This window comes from Scheffersomyces amazonensis (assembly GCF_036850825.1).
Source record: "Scheffersomyces amazonensis strain UFMG-HMD-26.3 chromosome Unknown RJT21scaffold_2, whole genome shotgun sequence".
Lineage (NCBI taxonomy): Eukaryota > Fungi > Ascomycota > Pichiomycetes > Serinales > Debaryomycetaceae > Scheffersomyces > Scheffersomyces amazonensis.
Window position 1 is genome coordinate 1,761,950 of NW_027042742.1, and position 21,132 is coordinate 1,783,081.

A 21,132-nucleotide genomic window follows, 5' to 3' on the forward strand; every position below is an offset into this window, starting at 1 on the left:
GATTTGGCAAGAGATTTATGAGCCAGAAAGGCCCATCAACCAGCCATCTTACTTCAGTACTAGCCTTAATCTTCTATAATCTAAATTTAATTATTTTTATCTGGTATAATATGCTGAGTTTTCGACCCTATGGTGAAGATGATACTAGAATAGTTAGTGACTTATCACGTTTTGATTTTGAACAAGTTACTAGGAATAGGTCAAGGAATACTACCCCAACATCCTTAGAAGAAGATAAAGAGAGTGATATTACTTTAGACTCAATAATGAATTATTATGATAGACCAGGATCTACTAAACGAGCATATTATCCACCCCAATCACAAGTAGCACCTCAAAGGACACTTTTGGAGATAGCTGAAGAATATCCTGACATAAATAATCCCCGGACAAGACCATCTCTACCTCCAAAGGATGACAGACTAATGCAAAGATCCAAATCAACCAAATCTTTTGTACCTTATCCTCCTTCAGTTTTTATGAGTGTTCCATATGAAAGAGCAAATTATGCAAATGATTTACCACCAGAAGTCGAACCTAAAGATTTCATGAACTTATCCAGAAGAGCAACCACAGATAGAGATGAGTTAATACAGTCTACTGAAGTAGATGATATTCGAAGTATAGATACCAAGAGAAAACAACTAGGAGAGGATTTAGTTCATAGAGTAATGAATCATCCTTTATATACCTTCCCTGGGAGCGAGCTCGGAATACCGAAATATCAACATGAAGATGTTTCTATAACGGCAAATGCATTATTATACCTCCTTGAAATGATCTTTGAGATTGTGGTTATAGTTTTAGCTTCAGTATTATCAAATTTAGATCATCGTGTATCCGCAGGGATTTATAGATACTTTATAGCTGATGGAATATTATCAATAATTGTTTGTTTTATGTTCATGGCTAATATCATTAATTTTGAAAAGAGAAATGGAAGTTTTTATTGCCTGGTTGCATTCCTATTAAAATTAGTTTCATTCATAATGATTATATCCTATATCATACCAAAGAAAAACTGTGAATTCCAATATATTTGCAACTTGAGACAAGCATGTTCTGCCTTCATAATAACTTCTACATTCTCATGGTTAATAAACTTGATAGTATTTTTTACTACTTTATACATTTCTCGTCTAAATTTACTTGATGATATTAATTTTGATTTCAGTAATAAAGGTATAAGTAGAGAATACAATAAAAGAAATTCCCAAGAAACATTAATCCAAGAAAATAAGAAAGAAGAAGAACAAGAAAAAGAACAACTAAAGGAATATTATCTTAATGAAAAGGGTGAAATGTATGAACTCCAATCAGAAGAAGAAAGAGAACAGCATAAAAGTAAAAACAAGATTTTGGTATATACGTTCTAGATTTGCATACTTCATTTTTTGGGTGCAAAATATTTTATTGATGCACTACCCAGGCGGTAAACAAATATAAAATACATTATGCTCCATCCACTAACTTCTCTTTCAGCTATTATTTAAAGTCGTAGTATATCTAACAACTAACCACTAATAATGCTTTTAAAGAATATAATATTAATAACATGTTTAACTTTGGGGGTTAATAGTCTTGTTATAAAGCAATCCCAATTCGAGCTTACGGGAGCAGCGTTAAAATTGACTATTCAGGGATTAAGGGATACTAAACGTCGATTAGAGTCTGAGCTCAAATTATTAATGGATCCTTTGAAAAATGAGAGAAGTATCATTGAGTCACCAGTAGAAGAACAGGATATTGAATTACCAATTGAACCTTCAACTGAAAACGAACAAGTTGATATTGAAAATAAGAATGCTGAATCTATAATTGATTCCCAAGAAGATCAACAAAACGAAGAGGGAGTTGAAGGCGGGTCAAATGAAAAACAACATCCACTATCACAAAATCAAGATGAATTACTTATTCTTGCCAAAGATTTACTCAACTCCAAAATCTTCCAAAAAATCGGGTTTCAAAAGTTGGTTGACGATGGTTATTTCTACAATTTTTCAATTGGAAAAGATTTGATTCATAATAATTTATTAATTCCAAAAGAAAGTAAGAATTTGTTCCTTTTCAATACCAGTGATCCCTTAAGTATTCCCAAAAAGCTAAAGAATAATTTTGCCAATTTTATTGATAAATCACCACCATTTAGTTTACCTTCTTATTTAAGTTTAATTGATTATTATTTAGTTATTCCAAAGTCTTACCTTGAAAAGCATTTAGATGACTACAATCAATTAGATTTCAATTCCATATATTCCAAAACTATATTAAAGATTGAAACGGAGAAATTGCCTCTCTTTAGAAAGTGTATTAATGAAGGAAAACCATTATTGGTTTTTATGTTTAATGGTGCCGCTAGTAATGAAGGATTAAACACTATTATGAATATTAGGAATTATTTACCAATAAATGGTCAGTTGACTAGTTTTTCAACATTTTTTGATACTTTTGCTCGAGAATGGATAACAGCAGTAAACTATGAAAGTTTGATTAAATCTGTATTCTGTACTACTAATGTTGAGTCATTGGATGAAAGTTACTGTTTAAAGATTAAAGACAATAAAACTTTGCATGTATTTCCAGCCTTTTATGATATTAGTAAATTCATCAGTGATAAAGCATCTAAACATTTAAAGAAACTTTCAGGTTCTGAAGCTCTTAAGAAGAGAGAAGTTGAAACTACAGAAGGTCTGAATACTGAAGTTGAAAGTCAAGCTATTAGACAAATACATAATAGGTTATCAAATGTTGCTCATCATGTGAATGATGTTACTTATGAATTATCAAATGATCCTAAGCCAGTATTTGAACGACTTGATGAAAGGATTGATAATAAGTTAGACTTAGCCGTTGATAAGATTGATGAGATTCCATATAAGTTAAAAGATAAAAAGAATTTGCTTAAGGGGAAATTAGAATCAAAAAAGGATAATCTAAAGGATGAATTAGATTTAACAAAAATGGTATTAGGTGAAAAGAAGAGTAATTTGGAAAATAAGATAAAGCAAAAAGTTACTGATAAGTTTAATAAGTATAAGTTTAAACCTCATTTGTTTGAGAAGATTCAACAACAAGATAGTGACACTGGATATTCTGATCAAGACAATGATTATTATGAAGAACAATCCATTAATGATGAAGAAGAGAACTCTGTACCAGAAGAAGAACAAGAAATTGAACATGAACATGAAGAACTTCATAAATATGCTAATGATCCTAATAATGAATATATCAGTAAAAGAAGTACCTTTTTCCAAATTGAACAAGATAATTTAAAACATAAGCATATTGAAGGAGGATTTGTATTACCATTATCATTAATTAGACTTCAGGAGAGAATTATAACCTCACCAAGAAGTAAAAGATTTAGTCAAGTAATATTTGATATTCAAGATGATCCAATTAATGATACTAAAGTAAATGCAACACAAGGTTCAAGTTTAAAGAGGACATTTGATAAAAGAGATTCAATCTATAGTGATGATGAAGATTGTCAAAAGATTACCTGGTATAATATTTTCCATTATAGTATATTTGGAAAGCCCAAATTCTGTCATAATCAATAAAACTAAAAGTAAAAACAAATACTGTAACGTTGCTTATTTATATGCATTTAATTTTAAATATATATGAATCTTTAAATAATCAGTGATATATAATAGAAATAGCAATAATAATAATAATAATAATAATAATAAAGAATTTGTAAAATCAGTAATAAAAATAAGTATAATAAAACATATTGAATAAAAAGCAGAAATAATGAACTGAATTTTTTATTTAAAACCATTATGGTTTAATCCAAATCATATGAAATTTACACGACTATCATTATGACCTTCATAACTTTGAGTGTTACTGTAGGAAGTTGAACCTCCATAAGGATTAGATGGAGTATAATGTCTTGGATTATAAGCCGCGTTAAATCCGGTGGGTAAAGAGCTACCACCAGCTATAGTTGAATTTGGTTGAGTTGGTTCGGCATTATCAAAATAATATGAATTTCTAGCAGAATCAGATTCATTATTATTATGAGAATTACCATTTGATCCGGCAAAATTAAAGTTTGAATTTGATTTTGAATTGGTAGTATTTGATTGAGAATCATCACCAAAAATATTTGGTCTTCTATATCTATCTTCTTCATCATCATAAGTTGATTCTTCTTCATAAGGTTTACCAGCAATATGATCATCTAATACACCACCTTGTTCATGACCTTTCATTGCTGTAGCACCAAGAGCCATTAATTCTAAATCTTCATCATTACCAGTACCTTCACCAGCTTTATTTTCTGATCTTGGTAAAAATGAAACTCTATCATCTTTCATTGGTTTATATCTTGTATCTGGATTCTTATAAACTAAGGCCAATATACATGTAACAATGGTAAAGATTAATAAGAATAATGCAAATACAGCATTTAAAACAAAATATACAACTCCCATAACAGATCCAACAATATGAGGTTGTTTAAAGATATAAGAAAAGAACATAAAGAATAAAGCATTAATAGTATTAATGACTGAAACAGCAATATTAAATACATTTGTTCTTTTATCCATAAATGGTCTAATAACACAAACAATAATACAATAAATTAATTCAATAACAAAAACAATGACTGATTGAATTGTACCATGAGTTTGTAAAACAGCCACAAATAATGATTTTAATAAGATATAAATCAAACTTAAAATAATGAAATAATAACGATCAGCTCTAAATTGAACATAAAGGAAACCAAATTTATTTAAAAATTTAGAATCTCCAAATAAAAGATAAGCTGGATTATGGAAATTTTGTACTGATCTTCTACCAAAAATAACAACTCTTGCAGCTGCTTGAAATAATACTACAAGGGCAAAAATTAATAAGAAAACTGCCACAACAACAGCTCCAGCTGAATCTCTAGTATATAATTGCCAAATACACATTATACCAATTTGAGGAAAAGCAATAACCAATAATCTGTATAATGAACCTTTAATAATTAAAGACCATTGTTTTCTATATTCACCAAATTTACCTTCATTCATAAATTTAGCTCTTACTAAAATTTCAATAACGGCTTTAAATATACCTAAACAAACCACCATTACAAAGGCAAAAAATAATAAGAAAATAATTGAAGTCATAAAGAAATCAGTAATTTCAATTCCGGTTAAATAAGCAACTCTTTGAATACCACGAAGAATTAAAATTCTATTTCCAATATCTCCCTTTTCATCAGTTGTATATAAAGTTGGATCTAAACTATCAGTATAACCAAAATCTTGAGAATCAAGACTTATACTAGCACGTTTTGATAAATGATCACTAGGATAATAAGCTCTTTCTAATTCTGAAGTATAAATATCTTGTAAAAAATCCATAGCTCTTTTAACTTTCTTTTGAACAGATACTGATAAATAAGTTGATTGTAAAATATCAGTTGGAGTACCACCAGTTGATTGAATATACCAATTAGCAATATCTTGAATAAATCCAACTTTAACAATACCAACTGACCACATAAAATTTTGAGCCCAAGCAGCAGCAATTGGAGGAACTTTTGCTACCGCCATCATAGCAGTAATAGCTAGAGATTGGAAATAAATAAATAAAGATAATGAATTTGAAGCAATATGAGCAGCTGTATTAGAATGACCAATAACTGAAATTACACCAGAAGTTATAACCCCTAAACCAGCAATAGCAGCAATTGGCCAAGCAGCATATTTAGTTTGAACTGTTTTACCATTAGTAACTGAAGCTTCAACACAAGCATAAACTTCACCCGAAGTTAAATCATAAATTTGAACTCTTACTGTGGCATCTAAATTTGGAATATTATAAGCAACTCCAGGAATATTACTAGCAATAGAATCAGATACAGTATATTGAGATTGTAAATCTAAATGACCCGAAGTCATTGGACATACTTCATTATAACCAATATCACAAAAGGAAATATTTCTTTGTAAAGCATTAATACCATAAGCAATTAATTGAACATAAGCTCCAACATCAGCATTAATATTTGATAAAGCAGTTACATCAAAATAAACTGTATTATTATGAGGATAAAATTCAACATCAAAATATGAAGCTGTAAATGAAGAATTATCCATACAAGTTAATAAAGATGATGATTTAAGGTAAGATAAGGCTGATACCTGCTGTATGAGATAGATCAATGCAGCTGAGAATATTATTGACCTCATAGTGGTAGTGGAGTAGTGGAGTAGTGGAGTAGTACTTTTAGTTATTTAGTAGTTATGCAGTTATAATAGTACTTTAATAGTGTGTTGTACAGTAGTACTGTTAGTGGATAGTGGTAGTAGTGCTTTGTAAATGTGTACGTTGTTACTCAACGCAGGGGGTAGAAAAAAGCTTGATTCGTACTGGAGATGGGACGGAAACGAATGAATTGGTCGTGGGAATGAATATGTACGAGAGTGTGATGAACGTAAGAACGAGAACTCACTTTAAGATAACCTGAGTATAGTTAAGTAGATAAGGAGATAGCGGAGATTTCCAATTTCCAATTTCTAATTTCTAATTTCAATTTGGATGGGTACGAGTAGTGAAATATATAGAAATAAAAAAAAGTAAAAACGATGTTTTTGATTTGGGCATACGACACGACACCAAAAGAAATTTAGTTGTTAAACACTTGGCTAGGCTGTGCTTAGTACTAATGATACTGTCTATGTAGTGGTATGATATTACTACTATACTTCTACTACTACTACTACGACACTCTATACACTATCCCTATACTATATATACTATGTCTATACTATACACTATGTATCTACACTCTACTGTCTACTTTACTACTAATAAGTTACACATTCGCTACGGTGCGTGTGGTACACCCTTAACTCTAATTCGTATTTTGTTTGTTTGGATAAAAATAGAATCGGGTGCCCTGCCCTGTCCTGTCCTGTCCTGTGTGCAGGAGATCTTCTCGTACATTTATGACGTAACACTGACACACTAACTCTATCGCCTAATGCTAACTCTAACTGGGCTTACGCTAATCGGATGCTAACCGAGTCTCTACAAAAACTACTGAGTAATAAGTAACACATACTACTAAAGTATACTCTGCTAATTAACAGTAATAACATATATATTTTCTAATAATAACATCTTTCTAATAATAACAACAATACATAATTGTAATTGTTAGTTGTAAATGTAAATGTAAATGTAAATGTAAGTCTCAATATGGAATACCATTAGTAAGTCTTTGAAATTCATCATATCCCTTAGTATAGAAACTTTCCATAGATTTCTTAATTAATCCTCGGAAAAATATACAAGCATCTTTATCACTCTTACTAGGAACAAATCTTTGTCTTAATTTTTTAATGGTACTATCTTTAAAACATGGTAATCCACTATCTAACATTGGATTAACACATCTAACAATGGTTTCCATATATGGACGACAAGCTAAATAACCTTTAACACATAATTCTTCAAACCATTTAAATGCTTGAGTATCATCTCTACCTCCAAGTACCATAATCATTTCATGAGTTAATTTAAATGGTGCAACTTCAAATTTAACTCCTCCTGGTACAATATCAAAACAAAATCCAAAATCAATATGTAAAATATGTCCTTGATCATCATACATAATATTCCCATTATGACGATCTTTAAATTGTAAAATATATGAAATAATTGAATAAGCTGCTAAAGATTTAATTAAATTATTTCTAGCTTGTTGAAATTCAATAGAATTTTCTGGTCCAAATTTAGATGTAAAATATTCATATAATCCATTAACTGCTTCTCTACCTAACATATCTCTACTGGTTGAATTTGGTAATACATCAATAACTCCACATCCTGGGGCAGTGGCAGTAACTCGATTAGGATATACATAAAGATCAATTCCAGCATTTGTCCAAATAGTTCTAAATACTGAAATTAATTGTAATGCTAAAACATCTTGACGACAATCATCTCCAACTTTAAAAATTGCACTTTGCCATTTTTCAATTGGTATAACTGTTTTTTCTCCAAATTCATCAATATCATAAATTTCCTTTTTAATTTTAAATGTTGCCATAAATGGAGCTTTAGCATGAGATTGTAATGGTTTACCAGATTTTCTATTAATATCAATAACAATTCCATCAGGATTACTAGGTAAATAAACTCCTGGTTTAACTTTAATTTTAAACATTTCTTCATCAATCTTTTCCTTCTTTTCTGCTTTAGATTTCTTAATATATGGTTTTAATTTACCAGAAATTGATGTAACTTCAGAAAAGAATTCAAATTCTCGTTCATAAAATTTAAGATCTCTTTCATTAAATCCAGAAGTAATTTCTTGTTGAACTCTATCTAAGATTGGTTTAATTGAATCAGGTTCTTGACTTTCATCATCTTTATAACTATTAGCTAACATATTCCAAATAATTTGATGAGCAAATAATTGAGAAACTTTAGCAGTTGCTAAAATAAATCTTTCAACATAACCTTTAGCATCATATCTTAAACCTTGAACAATTTGTGGTACATAAAAAAATGTTAAATTAACATCATGACTTTCTAAAGATCTCATAGTATATTGTAAAACATAAGGATTATTACCAAATGGTGGTAAAAATAATGTAATACAATCAATTGGTGCTAAGGGTTCCCAAAATAATAAATGATAATGAGGTTGTAAATTTGATTCAGCATTAATTCCAATATAATATTGAACAGCATCTGGATAATAAACTGCTGGTAAAGTATTATTAGCAATTAAAGTTTGTAAAGTATCATCTAAATTTTTAATTTTATATCGAAGTGCTAAATTTACGGCTAAAATTGGATCAATATTATAACTTTTAGTTAAAATATTTGAAGAAATTTGTGATTGACTTCCAATAAATGATCCTTTACTTTCATTGGGATTTAATGGATCTAACCAAACAGAAATCTTGGAAATTTCATCATCTAAAAAGTATAATAATATACTCTTTTTATAAGATAAAACATCTGATTTATAAGTTGGAGCTTGACTAACTAATTTTGCTACATCCTTTAATAAACCAAAATCTCCTTTAATCTTTAATAAATTAGCTCCATAAGGATAATTGGCTCGAGCTCTAAACCAACTTAATGAACCATCAAAGATTAATTCCGTTAAGTAAAGTTTACTTCTAGATCCTAATTTATTATGATAACTTAATACATCAAAGGAGAATTTAATTAATTCAAATCTAATAAATCGAGAATATGGATGTAAACTAGCAGTCTTTAAATTAATTAATCCCACTTCAATAAATCTAGTAAACATCTTTAATAAATGATCACTTTGATTCATAGTGGCTTCAAAATTAGATGCAAATAATTTAATTAAATGATAATGAATTTCAAAGGATTTTTCAGTAACTTGAGATAATTTATTAACGGTTTTTCTATCACTGGGAGAATATTCCATTTTAGAAAATTCGGGATTTTCAATATCATGAATAGTTGAAAATACTCCCTTTTTCAATTCAATTGAAGTTTCCCATCGTTTAGCAATTTCACTTAATAATAATACTGATAAATTAGGTCTATCTTTAGTAACAGTAAACCAAATTCCAGTAGCAAATTTCATAATACTACTATCAAAAATTATAAATGGAATTTCAACTAAATATCTTAAAGTTTCGGCAACACTATCTTCATGAAGTAAAGTAAATCCCGCAATATCAGTTAATAATTTTGTATAATCTTCAGGATTTGCATGATAAGTTTTATCTAATAAATTTAATTTAAATTGTTTAACTCGATCTCTAATTGATGATAAATTATTGGTAGTTTCATTTGATTTATCTCTTAAATCACTTACAAATGTACTTCTCCAACTTAATTGATAAACAAATGATGGTAAAGTACTAATGGTTTTAATTGGAACTCGAGAAAGGGTTGATAATTCTCGTTCATTACTTAATACTGTTCCTGCCATTTCTAAAGCAAATGAAACTCCATAATTCACTTTTCTAATTGATTGATTTCCATCTAAATCAGTTACATAAGTTTGAATTAAACTTTTAGTATCAACATTACTTTTAAATAAAATTAATCTAACCCAATGTCTTGATTTTTCACTAAATCTTTTAAATGTTTCATCTCTCCAAGTATATGAATCACTTAATAATAATTTAATACCAGTTTTAACGGCTCGATATGAAGTTGTTGGTTCATATTGATTAGTTTCGGCATCAACTACACTATCAAATAATAAAGTTAATAAATCAAATAATGCAAATAAACTTTTCCCATGACATAAAGATGATGGAACTTTATTAATTAATAAATCACAACATTGAATGGCTGCATCTTGAAGATCTTCTAATCTATGACAACATAATGCTAACATTTTAGTTAATTGTTCCGATATATTATCGGCACTAAATTGTTTATTAGCACCATTATTAATTAAAAATATATAATCTCGAACAATTTTAAATGCAATATATCCAATATATTTTTCAATTCCACTCGTTTTAATTGATGGATCAGAATAATAATATAAAATAGTTGAACTATCACCAGATTTAACTCGAAGTGATTCAACAAATACGGTGGCTGCTAAAAACATTAATTTTTGATAAGACATAGTTCTATGAACTTCAAAAATATCTCCAATAATATGTCGATGATCTTTAACATTACTATTAGATGAACCTCTTCTTAATACAGTATTTAATTCTAAAGTTGTTTCAGTTCTATCCCATGATAATTCCGATGCTAATGGAGGAGAATTATAAGCAATTCTTTCTAATTCTTTCATATAAAGTTTAGAAGTTGAAGAATTCATTGAATATCCATGAACAACCATATTAAACCAAATATTTCTAAATAAATTAATGGTTTCTGTATCAAGAATTTCTAAAGGTTTTTGAGATTTATTTACATCTGGTAATAATTCTGCTAATGGTTTTAAATATATAGCAATTTGATCACCAATTTCACTAATTTCATTATGAGATCTATGATGATCTAATACTTGAACATCACCTCGAGATATAATGGCTTGTAAAATATCATGTAAATATACTTTAAATAAGGGGTTTTCAGAAGTTAATTTCCGAGATAAAGAAACTCGAGCTTGAGTTAAATTAGTTAATAAATGATTATTCTTCTTTTCTAAAGCTTCTAATGATAATCTATCTAATAATCTCAGTAAAATAATAAATTCTCGTTCGGGTAAAAATGGTGCACAAGAAATTAATCCCTTTAATAAAAGATCTCCAATGGGTGAATCAACTTTAGTAATCTTTTGGGATAATATAGTTACTGCTAAAGTTGGAATAGTTTCATCATTACATGCTTGAGCAATTTCAATAACTGCAGAAATAGCATTTTGACAAACTTTATTATAATCATTTTCATCATATTCTCCTGCCACACTTCTTATAGAAAGATTTGATTTACTACCATTTATTGCAAATGAAGAAATTGAAGTTCTTCTAGAAACTGATAAATAATCATTACCATTACCATTACCATTAGTATTACCATTAGTATTACCATTTTTTAATTGTAATGGAGGTCCAAGTTTTCTAATAGAATTTCTTGATTGTAATTGTAAACCATCATTACCAACAAATACTAAATTTGTTAAAGCATAAATGGTTGTAACAATTGAATCTTGAGATAATACTTTTGAAGCTAATCCAACACATTTTGATGCTTCAATACTATAATCTGATTTAACTCTTGGATTGGCAATTAATGAAGTAAAACCTCTAGTTAATGATGGACCAACTTTATCATCTTTAAATACTAATAATGAACCTAATTGAAGTACACTTAATCCTAATTCAGGATCTAACATAATTTGCTTTATTTGTAAACAACTTTTAAAGAATTTTTTTGCAATATTAATATCAACCACATCAGTAAACATTCCACAACTTAATACTTGAATACAATGAGATTTGGATAAATAACCATATCTTAATCTTTCATAACTTGAATAAACAATATAAGTTTCTCCTCTATCTAAAAATTCCATTTTTGTAATAGCATTATTTGCTAAAATTTTAATAAATTCCATATGATTTGGAGATATATCTAAATTTTCTTTTGTTAAAGTAATATCATCAGGAACTTCAGTATCACTTTCTTGATATTTAGTAGAAACTTTATCTAAAATATAATTTAATAAAGGTTTATCTTTATTACCAATAATTGAATTTAAAATTGATGCCATTAAATGACTAACTCTTTCAACATAATGAATTGGAGAAAAATTAATCATATATTTATTATCCAAAAGATCCATATAATCATTATCTTCTTTATGAATTGCATTTGAATAATATTCAATATCATTTAAAAATTCAACATTTTCAATACAACTATCTAATGATGTAAATAATTTAAATGCATTTGAAGATTGAATTAAAATTTCTGAATGTTTAATTAATCCTTCAATATATCCTAAGATTGTAAAAAAATCAGTTAATTCTCTTTCATCAAATGGTTTACTAAAGAATTTCTCAGTAAATTCTCTAAATACTTCAATTACATCATCTTGAAAATATCTATTAAATTTCTTAGCAATATTACATAAACCACTTGTTAAATGTTCGGCAAGATTTTCCCATGGAGATATTGAAGTTGATCTAATTGCAATTGAATAACTAAATTTTTGATGTTGTAAATCTAAAAGATAAGCTCTAAATTTTTTAATTAATAATTTACCATGATTAGCATATTTTAATTGATTAGTTGATTCACATAATGCAAGTAATACTTCATATTCTTTAACAGAAATTGATCCTACTGCTAAATCTTTATCAACAGTATCATCTTCTTTATGAGCCAATAATAAGATATTATTAAAATCTTCATTAGATTCATCAATTGGTAATTTATTATCATTATTACTTTCAACTTGAACTGATAATTTAGCTAATTTCTTTAATGATTCAGCTCGAATAGAGCCTCGAGGAATTCCAGCAAAATCCATAGTATATTTACTGAATTATTCTCTAGTGAATTATTCTCTAATGAATTATGAACAATTTAGTATCTCTAACTTACTATAGAATCTTATGCTATCAATACCTTTAATACTAATTAATTAGTTAGTAGTTAAGCATTAGGTGTTTTAACGATACTCGGTCCCTATTTCCTGCACATGTGGAGGGGACGGTGAAATTTTTCAAGTTTACCTAATTAGGCAATTTGGCTGTTCAAGCCATTTGCCAAGGTCACATGCAACAAGGAAGATAACAATCAAAATTAATAAAATAGCTGTTTTAGGAATTCTACAGATTAGTAACTAAATAACTAACCAGTAAATACTTATTACATTTACATTTACATTTACATTTACATTTACATTTACATATTACACTTACAATTTACACTATAGGATGAATGCCTTTATTCCTAAAAAATTAAAAAAATACGATACAAATCTAGTTATACAGATTATCATGCAATAAACCACAGATTGGTCTATACAGCTAATGTACAAAAGTACAAATCTATTCATTTACTAATTATAAATTAATATAATTAATATAATTAATATAATTTAAAATAAATAATTGAATGAATGTACGTTTGGATGCAAAGATGACTTATAAAACACCAAGAATATACAACGAATTGAAAACATTTTACCATCATAAAAAGTACAAAATAAAAGAAAACCGTTTCAAAATATAGATTTAGAATAGAATAGAAATTATTTGAAATATTGAAAAATTATCCTTTCTCACTAAATTAATCTGTTAATATTTTATTCCATGCTAACGATAATCATTTATTTTTCTATGAGTAAGTTTCAATTAAAGTATCTCTTAAATTACCTGAAATAGCATCAGGTTGAGCATCTTGTAATCTGAAAATAGATTCAATAACTGATAATTCAGGTGCAGTTGTATCTAAACCAGCAACAGCTAACCAATCATTAACTACCATACCAGCACCAACAACAGCTGAACCTCTATTGACAGTACCAGCCACTAAAGGAACTTGTAATAATGATGATAATTCTTCTTGATCTTGAATAGAAGTTTGAGGATGAACTATACCACCTTGATTTGATAATGAACAATATGATCCAACTAAAACATTACCAGCAATAGTTTGACGGAAAACTTCAACTCCTAAAACATCAGCAATTAATTCTTCTGTTTCTCTTTCAATATCGGGATGAACTAATGCAACATAATCATTACAACATATAACATTACCTAAAGCAGATAATCTTTCTTCAACTCTTTGAATTTTAACAGCATCAGGTAAGGAATTTCTTAAATGCATTAATTCTTGATCTGTAGTTTGAGTTGGAACTAATAATCCACGTCTATTACCAGCAGACATTCTACCTACTATTCTAGTTCCAGCAATAGTTGTATGAACAATAGGAATAACATCACCTAATTCAGCTTCAAAAGCTGAATAAAAGTTTTCAGATCCTCCAACTGCAACTAAACTGTATGAGTTGGTTAATTTGGCAAAAACACCAACTTCATTGGAATTTTCAAATTGTGTTCTACTAGCCATAATGTTTTACTTAGTTATACTTAACTTATATTAACTTTTCAATACATACAATTATCAAATTGCCATTTATTACTGGCACTTTTTTTTAGAGATGAGTAATAAATTTTTCAGCGTACTGCATATAGCTACACTGTCTTACCAATTTTTCAGTCACGTGTAAACTACTATACCGATTAGATATCTACAAAAAGAAAAAATGAGCATTTAAACCTCATAAAAATCCCTATAATTATTAAATATGTACAACTTTCCTATATAATTAAAGATATAAAATTAAAAATTTTTTTTTTAATAAATGTCAAACTTAAATTTAATCAAGTCCTGGAGTACTTAATTCATCAAAGTCATCTCCTGCTTCATCATCATCATCATCAGTATCTTTCCAATCTTCAACATCTACATCCATATCCTCATCATCAGCTTCATGGTTTGGTAAAACTTCCAAACCTTTTTCACCAACAGTAACTTTAGCAGTTTCTTTATCTTTAATTTGTCCCTTTAATAATAATACTGCAAGACGATTTAAAAGTTCTTGTTGAATAAGTCTGTTTAATGGTCTAGCACCTAAATCAGGTGAATAACCATTCTTACATAAATATTCAATAGCAGCATCATCAACATCCAAACTAAGTGATTTACTATTGGCAGCAAATCTCTTTTCAATTTCATTTAATCTAATCTTAACAATCTTAGCAATAGCCTTTCTGGATAATCTATTAAATACAACAGTTGAAGAAATTCTGTTTAAAAATTCTGGTCTGAAATGAGCTCTAACTGATCCCATTACTAATTGTTTAGTTTCTGAAGATATTTTAGATCCCTTTGCTGCATTAATATATTCAGCTCCTAAATTAGATGTCATAATTATAATTGCATTAGAACAATTAACAACTTTACCTTGTGAAGAAGTAACTCTACCATCATCTAAAATTTGTAATAATACTGTTAAAACTTCAGGAGCAGCTTTTTCAACTTCATCAAATAATAAAACTGAATATGGTCTTCTTAATAATGGTTCAGTTAAAATACCACCTTCTTCATAACCAACATAACCTGGGGCAGCTCCTAATAATTTAGATGCTGACCATTTATCTCCTAATTCAGAACAATCAATTCTTATCATGGCTCTTTCATCAGCAAATAAGAATCCAGCAACTTTCTTTGCTAATTCAGTTTTACCAGAACCAGATAAACCTAAGAATAAGAATGAAGCTGGTTGATTTGGATTAGCTAAACCTGATCTACTTAATCTTACAGCATTTGAAACTGCTTTAATAGCTTCTGTTTGTCCAACAACTCCTGAAGCTAATTCCTTTTCCATATTAATTAATTTAGTATTTTCTGCTTGAGTTAATTTAGTAACAGGTATTCCAGTTAATCTAGCTGCAGTTTCTGCAACTTGTTCAGATCCAACAGCATTCTTTAATAATAAATCTGGTCCACCTGATGCTTCTTCTTCAGCAACTTTAAGTTCTAATTGTTCAATTTGTTTTTCAACATCTGGAATTGCAAAATATCTTAAATCAGCTGCAGTACCAGTATCATGTCTTCTTTCAGCATCTTGAGCTTTAATTTCTAATTCATCTAATTTTCTTTTAGCAGCAATTAATAAATCATGAGAAGCTTTTTCTTGACTAAATCTTTCTCTTAATGGAGCCAATTTTTCTTCTAAATCAGCTTGTTTTCTTTTAGCTAATTCTAATCTATCCTTAGAATTTGCATCTGCTTCAACATCTCTTTCTAATGCATTAATTTCAACTTCAATTAAATGTAATTGCCTTTCCAAATTATCCAATTCTTCTGGCTTTGAATCTCTAGCAACAGCCACTGCTGCAGCAGTTTCATCAATTAAATCAACAGCTGAATCTGGTAAACTTCTATAAGTTAAATATCTTGAAGCTAATTGAGCAGCAGTTACTAATGCACTATCTAAAATTCTTACTCCATGATGAATTTCATATTTTGGTTGTAAACCTCTTAAAATAGCAATGGTTTCATTAACAGTAGCAGCTGGAACATCAATCTTTTGAAATCTTCTTTCAAATGCTCCATCTTTAGCTATGAATTTTCTATATTCTGCAAATGTAGTGGCACCAATACAATGTAATGTACCTCTAGCTAACATTGGTTTTAATAAATTAGCAGCATCTGATTTACCATCACCCATTAACATATGAATTTCATCAATAAATAAAATAATGAATTCTTTTGATTTTTCAATTTCATTTAAAACTCCCTTTATTCTTTCTTCAAATTCACCTTTATATTTAGCACCAGCAGTTAAAGCTCCTAAATCCAAAGCAAATAATCTTGAATTAGATAAAACATTTGGAACATCACCATCAATAATTCTTTGTGCTACACCTTCAACAATTGAAGTTTTACCAACACCTGCATCACCAATAAGTACAGAATTTGATTTAGTTCTTCTTGCTAAAACTCTAATTACTCTTCTTATTTCTTCTTCTCTACCAATAACAGGATCTATTCTACCTTCTCTAGCCTTTTCAGTTAAATCTTCACAATATTTATTTAAAAATTCATATGAAGATGAAGAATCAGCTTGTCTTGAATCAATTCTTTGACTACCTCTTAATTCAATAGCTTGATTTTTTATAGTTTCTGTATTTATACCAGCTTCTTTAAATATATCTTTAATACTTGAATCTTCTAATAATGCCAATAATATATGATCTTGAGCTACATAATTATCCTTTTGTTGAGCTTTAATTTTTGTTGCCTTTTGTAATACTTGACCAGCAGCATAACTTGGTCTAACATCATCAGGAGGAGGATTTTGTGATGGTAATCTTACTAAATGTTTATTAACAGCTCTTTCAAAATTAGGCCATTCAAATCTTGCCTTTTGAATTAATGTCTTTAAATATGGTACAGAATTTTCATCATCAGTTGGTACCATAGCAGCAAGAAAATGTAATGGTAATAATTGAGAATGAGCATTATCTTTTGCCAATTGACTGGCATTAGTAATAATTTTTAATGCGTTATCTGTGAATTGAGTTTCATCCATTTTTAATTATATCGATCTACTTTCAACAAATACAATTTATTAATTATTTCTAAATGTTTTTAATTCGGAATGGTATGCCCTTTTATATAATACTTCCATTCGATGATAGTCATGCCTGATGCTGGAGTGCATAGAACTCACCAGATAATGCTAGAAAATTCTAGAACGAAAAGGAATGATTGCGAAAAAATGGAACTCCATAATCACTCCACTAACTACTGGGTATACTTTGGGAAAAACTGGAAAAATAAATCTCTGCTACTATCCATAATAATTACAATAAAGCTTATGGGTACATATGATGATTAAGATTAAGGTTAAGGTCAAGTTTAAATTTGTGTGAGTTACGCAGTTCTAGGATTTTAATATTTCATTCATTATTATTGGTGATGTTAATATATTTATGTAGGAATAGTTAATATTCCTACTTGTAATATTTCTGTATCTCTGTATCCCAACACACAACTGGCTATATACTTCTCTATTTTTAAATAGAGTAATCTGTTTAAAAAGAATACATAACAATAGTAGAAAAAAGAAGTTATGAAAGGAATCTATAGTATCTTTTTTTTCTACTGTATCCTTGTCAATAATCAATGAAATTTAATATATTTAAAGTAATTGATATAATTGATTATTTTAAATTAATTCAGCTTGATATATTAAGATTTGTCATCCTAATAACATTAAATAGCTCTTATTATTACCTTTGTCCAACCACTTTATAATCAGTTTATCAGATAAAAATAAGTTATCTTTTACATCGCTAATTAAGCCATCCATCAATTATCTGGAGAAATTAATAGCCGACAACTACTCTCACAATATCATCGTTTCGACCAATAGATGCCATTTCTTACATTGTCCGAATACTAATATGTTTCTATAAATACTAAAATTATTTCTTATGTAATTATAAATTATTACAAAAAAATCATGTTAAAGCCCCTCAATTGTAAAATCGGAAGCGCAATGCCCATACAAATCACCGATTTCTCGTTCCGAAACTGAAATTTTTTGTCACGCGCTACCATGTATGATGTCACAAAATAGTTGTAAAATTCAAAAGCCCCATTACCATCAAAATTTTTATCAGATGGATTTTATCAGATCAAAAAGCCGACAATGGAAGGCTTCAACGTTTCATGGCTTCTAATTCGCCAAGTTATTTTGGAACCAACAACTGAAAAAGTTATATAAATACTTTTCAGATTGTCATTATTTTAATTTATTTTTCAGCTAAAAAACCCCCTAAACAAAACAATTTACATAATGCCATCTTTAGCTACTATACGTTCGAGGATGAAATGGGGGATAATCCCGAAGAGAAGAGTTGTAGATGAAGATGAGTATGGTAATTTGATACACAAAGAAATTATAGTGGATAATACAATCATAAAAGAATTTGATGATTTTGATGTTAAAATTGAGAAACTGAAGTCCAATATTGAAACTGAAACTGAAATTGAATATCGAAATGAAAAGGGAAGAAAATTTTGGAAGTTTTTTGATGAATATGAATATAGAATAACATCAAAAGCTAAATCTAAAGTTAAATGGTATAAATACTTCAATGAAGAAGATACTCCTGAAGAGAGAAGACTTATTGTTAAGTTAGATCTTCTTCTTACATTCTATTCACTTATAGTTTATTGGGTAAAATATCTTGATCAAGCAAATATTAATAGTGCTTATGTAGGTGGACTTAAGGAAGGTATTGGAATGAAAGGAAATAATTTAGTTCTTGCTCAAACTTATTATTCAATAGGTAATGCAGTCTTTCAATTACCTTTTATTTATATTCTTTATGGTCTTCCCTTGAATTATATTCTTCCTGCGATGGATGTATGCTGGTCATTTTTTACTTTATTTACATATAAAGTTCACAACTTTGAACAATTTAAAGTTATGAGATTTTTCGTTGGAAGTTTCGAAGCTGGTACTTATATTTCGTATCATAGTTTGTTTGCATCTTGGTATAAGTCAAGTAATAATGAAGCAATAAGAAGAGCATCATGTTTTTATTTGGGCCAATTCTTAGGTAGTATGTCTTCAGGTTTGATTTCTGGTGCAATTGAAAGAACTTTACCTGGGTATAGAGGTTTGGCAGCTTGGCAATGGATTTTTATTATTGATGGAATAGTATCCTTAATAGTAGGACTTGCAGGATTCTTTATCTTACCTGGTACTCCAACCGATTGCTATAGTTTATTTTTAACTGATGATGAAATAAGACTAGCAAGAGCTAGAATGCTTAAAGATCAAAAACATCATAAACCAACAAAGAATGCATTTAGAAATTACTTTGATTGGGAAACTTGGAAATCTATCCTAACTAGTTGGAAAATATATAATTTAATACTTTGGAATATGTTCTGTTGGAATAGTAATAATGGTACATCGGGGGCCTATGCTCTTTGGCTAAAATCATTAAAAGATGAAAATGGAAATCAGAAGTATCAACAAGGTAAGTTACAAGATCTAACAGCTTTAACCCCAGCTCTAGGATTGATCTGGCTAACGATAACTTGCTTTCTAGCAGATTACTTTAAAAGTCGATGGTTTGCCATGGTATTTTCTCAAGCTATAAATATTCTAGGTAATACAATATTAGCTGTTTGGTACGTTCCACTCAAACTCAAATGGGTTGGATTTTGTTTACAATATTGGGGATGGTCACTGAGTCCAATCTTGTATGCTTGGCAAGGTGATATTTGTCGTGATGATATAAGATCAAGAGAAGTTTCTTTGACAATCATGAATCTTATTGCACATAAGACATTAGCTTGGATACCCTTATTAGTATGGCCCACCGTTGAAGCTCCTAGATATATTAGAGGATATGCTTTTACAGCTGTATCTTCAGGAGCTTGTATAATTTGGACGTTTGTAGTCTTATATTTCTATAAAAGAGATGAAAGAAGAAAAGCAAGAGCCAATGGGATTGTTCTTCAAAAACTCATTGAGTAAAACTCAGCTACTTACATTTCAGTATTTATTAAATTATCAATCTAATATAAGTTACTTTTCTTTATAAAAATAGACAAGTATTAGAGAATGAATTGACTAATATTCAAAGTGCTACTTTACTAGACTACAATATACTCTTAAAAATAATTATCTTAAATTACTCTATAATTGTGGAATAATTGCTTGGTATTTGAGATCATTTAGATTCAACAATGCATTATCCACTACATCTAAGATATCCGGCATGCCTATTCAACACATAGTCATTGACGAACAGCAAAAGAATGGTCCAAATCATTTAACTATTATAAAACATTCTATAAGTTAGTAGATTCCTATAAGTCCCTATGAGTTAGTAAACGACTATAAGTCCAGATGTATAAACCAAAATCTTGAACTTGGCAAAGCGACGTATGGAATTGCCAGCTATATAGAAAACTATGTATTTCCAAGTGTTAAAAGGTAAATCACCAGATTCAAATCTTTTTTCCAACAAGACAAGAACTCTCCACATTTACATTAATTATAAATTTATTACAAACTGATTGTTCCTTTCATAAATGTCCTATAAGTTGGTAGATGCCTAGAAGTTCTAATAAGTCAGATCAATTAATTCA

General features: G+C 28.9%; 7 protein-coding genes across 7 annotated transcripts; 3 read left to right on the forward strand and 4 right to left on the reverse strand. All coding sequences in view use genetic code 12, as the record gives it.

The window, feature by feature from the left end:
- Positions 1 to 110: 110 nt before the first annotated feature.
- Positions 111 to 1,376, forward strand: RJT21DRAFT_2349 (uncharacterized protein; the record flags this gene model as incomplete). The annotated part of the gene is made up of 1 exon (XM_064883830.1): positions 111 to 1,376. The coding sequence occupies one exon, from the start codon at positions 111 to 113 to the stop codon at positions 1,374 to 1,376; it is 1,266 nt and encodes a 421-aa protein (XP_064739733.1).
- A 150-nt stretch (positions 1,377 to 1,526) lies between these two features.
- Positions 1,527 to 3,566, forward strand: RJT21DRAFT_82029 (uncharacterized protein; the record flags this gene model as incomplete). The annotated part of the gene is made up of 4 exons (XM_064885314.1): positions 1,527 to 1,713; positions 1,861 to 2,610; positions 2,656 to 2,970; positions 3,172 to 3,566. The coding sequence occupies 4 exons, from the start codon at positions 1,527 to 1,529 to the stop codon at positions 3,564 to 3,566; spliced, it is 1,647 nt and encodes a 548-aa protein (XP_064739734.1).
- Positions 3,567 to 3,669: 103 nt separating this feature from the next.
- FLC2 (flavin adenine dinucleotide transporter) lies at positions 3,670 to 6,558 on the reverse strand. The gene has a single exon (XM_064881270.1). The coding sequence runs from the start codon at positions 6,204 to 6,206 to the stop codon at positions 3,807 to 3,809; it is 2,400 nt and encodes a 799-aa protein (XP_064739735.1). The 5' UTR covers positions 6,207 to 6,558; the 3' UTR covers positions 3,670 to 3,806.
- Positions 6,559 to 7,079: 521 nt separating this feature from the next.
- Positions 7,080 to 13,058, reverse strand: STT4 (1-phosphatidylinositol 4-kinase). Its single transcript, XM_064881271.1, has one exon. The coding sequence runs from the start codon at positions 12,962 to 12,964 to the stop codon at positions 7,214 to 7,216; it is 5,751 nt and encodes a 1,916-aa protein (XP_064739736.1). The 5' UTR covers positions 12,965 to 13,058; the 3' UTR covers positions 7,080 to 7,213.
- Positions 13,059 to 13,367: 309 nt separating this feature from the next.
- On the reverse strand, positions 13,368 to 14,557 carry RJT21DRAFT_119103 (translation initiation factor 6). The gene has a single exon (XM_064881272.1). It carries the CDS (start codon positions 14,512 to 14,514, stop codon positions 13,777 to 13,779), a length of 738 nt encoding a protein of 245 aa, XP_064739737.1. The 5' UTR covers positions 14,515 to 14,557; the 3' UTR covers positions 13,368 to 13,776.
- Positions 14,558 to 14,663: 106 nt separating this feature from the next.
- HSP104 (chaperone ATPase) lies at positions 14,664 to 17,582 on the reverse strand. Its single transcript, XM_064879775.1, has one exon. The coding sequence runs from the start codon at positions 17,543 to 17,545 to the stop codon at positions 14,825 to 14,827; it is 2,721 nt and encodes a 906-aa protein (XP_064739738.1). The 5' UTR covers positions 17,546 to 17,582; the 3' UTR covers positions 14,664 to 14,824.
- Positions 17,583 to 18,817: 1,235 nt separating this feature from the next.
- On the forward strand, positions 18,818 to 20,515 carry RJT21DRAFT_2355 (putative permease; the record flags this gene model as incomplete). The annotated part of the gene is made up of 1 exon (XM_064883832.1): positions 18,818 to 20,515. The coding sequence occupies one exon, from the start codon at positions 18,818 to 18,820 to the stop codon at positions 20,513 to 20,515; it is 1,698 nt and encodes a 565-aa protein (XP_064739739.1).
- Between the last annotated feature and the right edge of the window lie 617 nt (positions 20,516 to 21,132).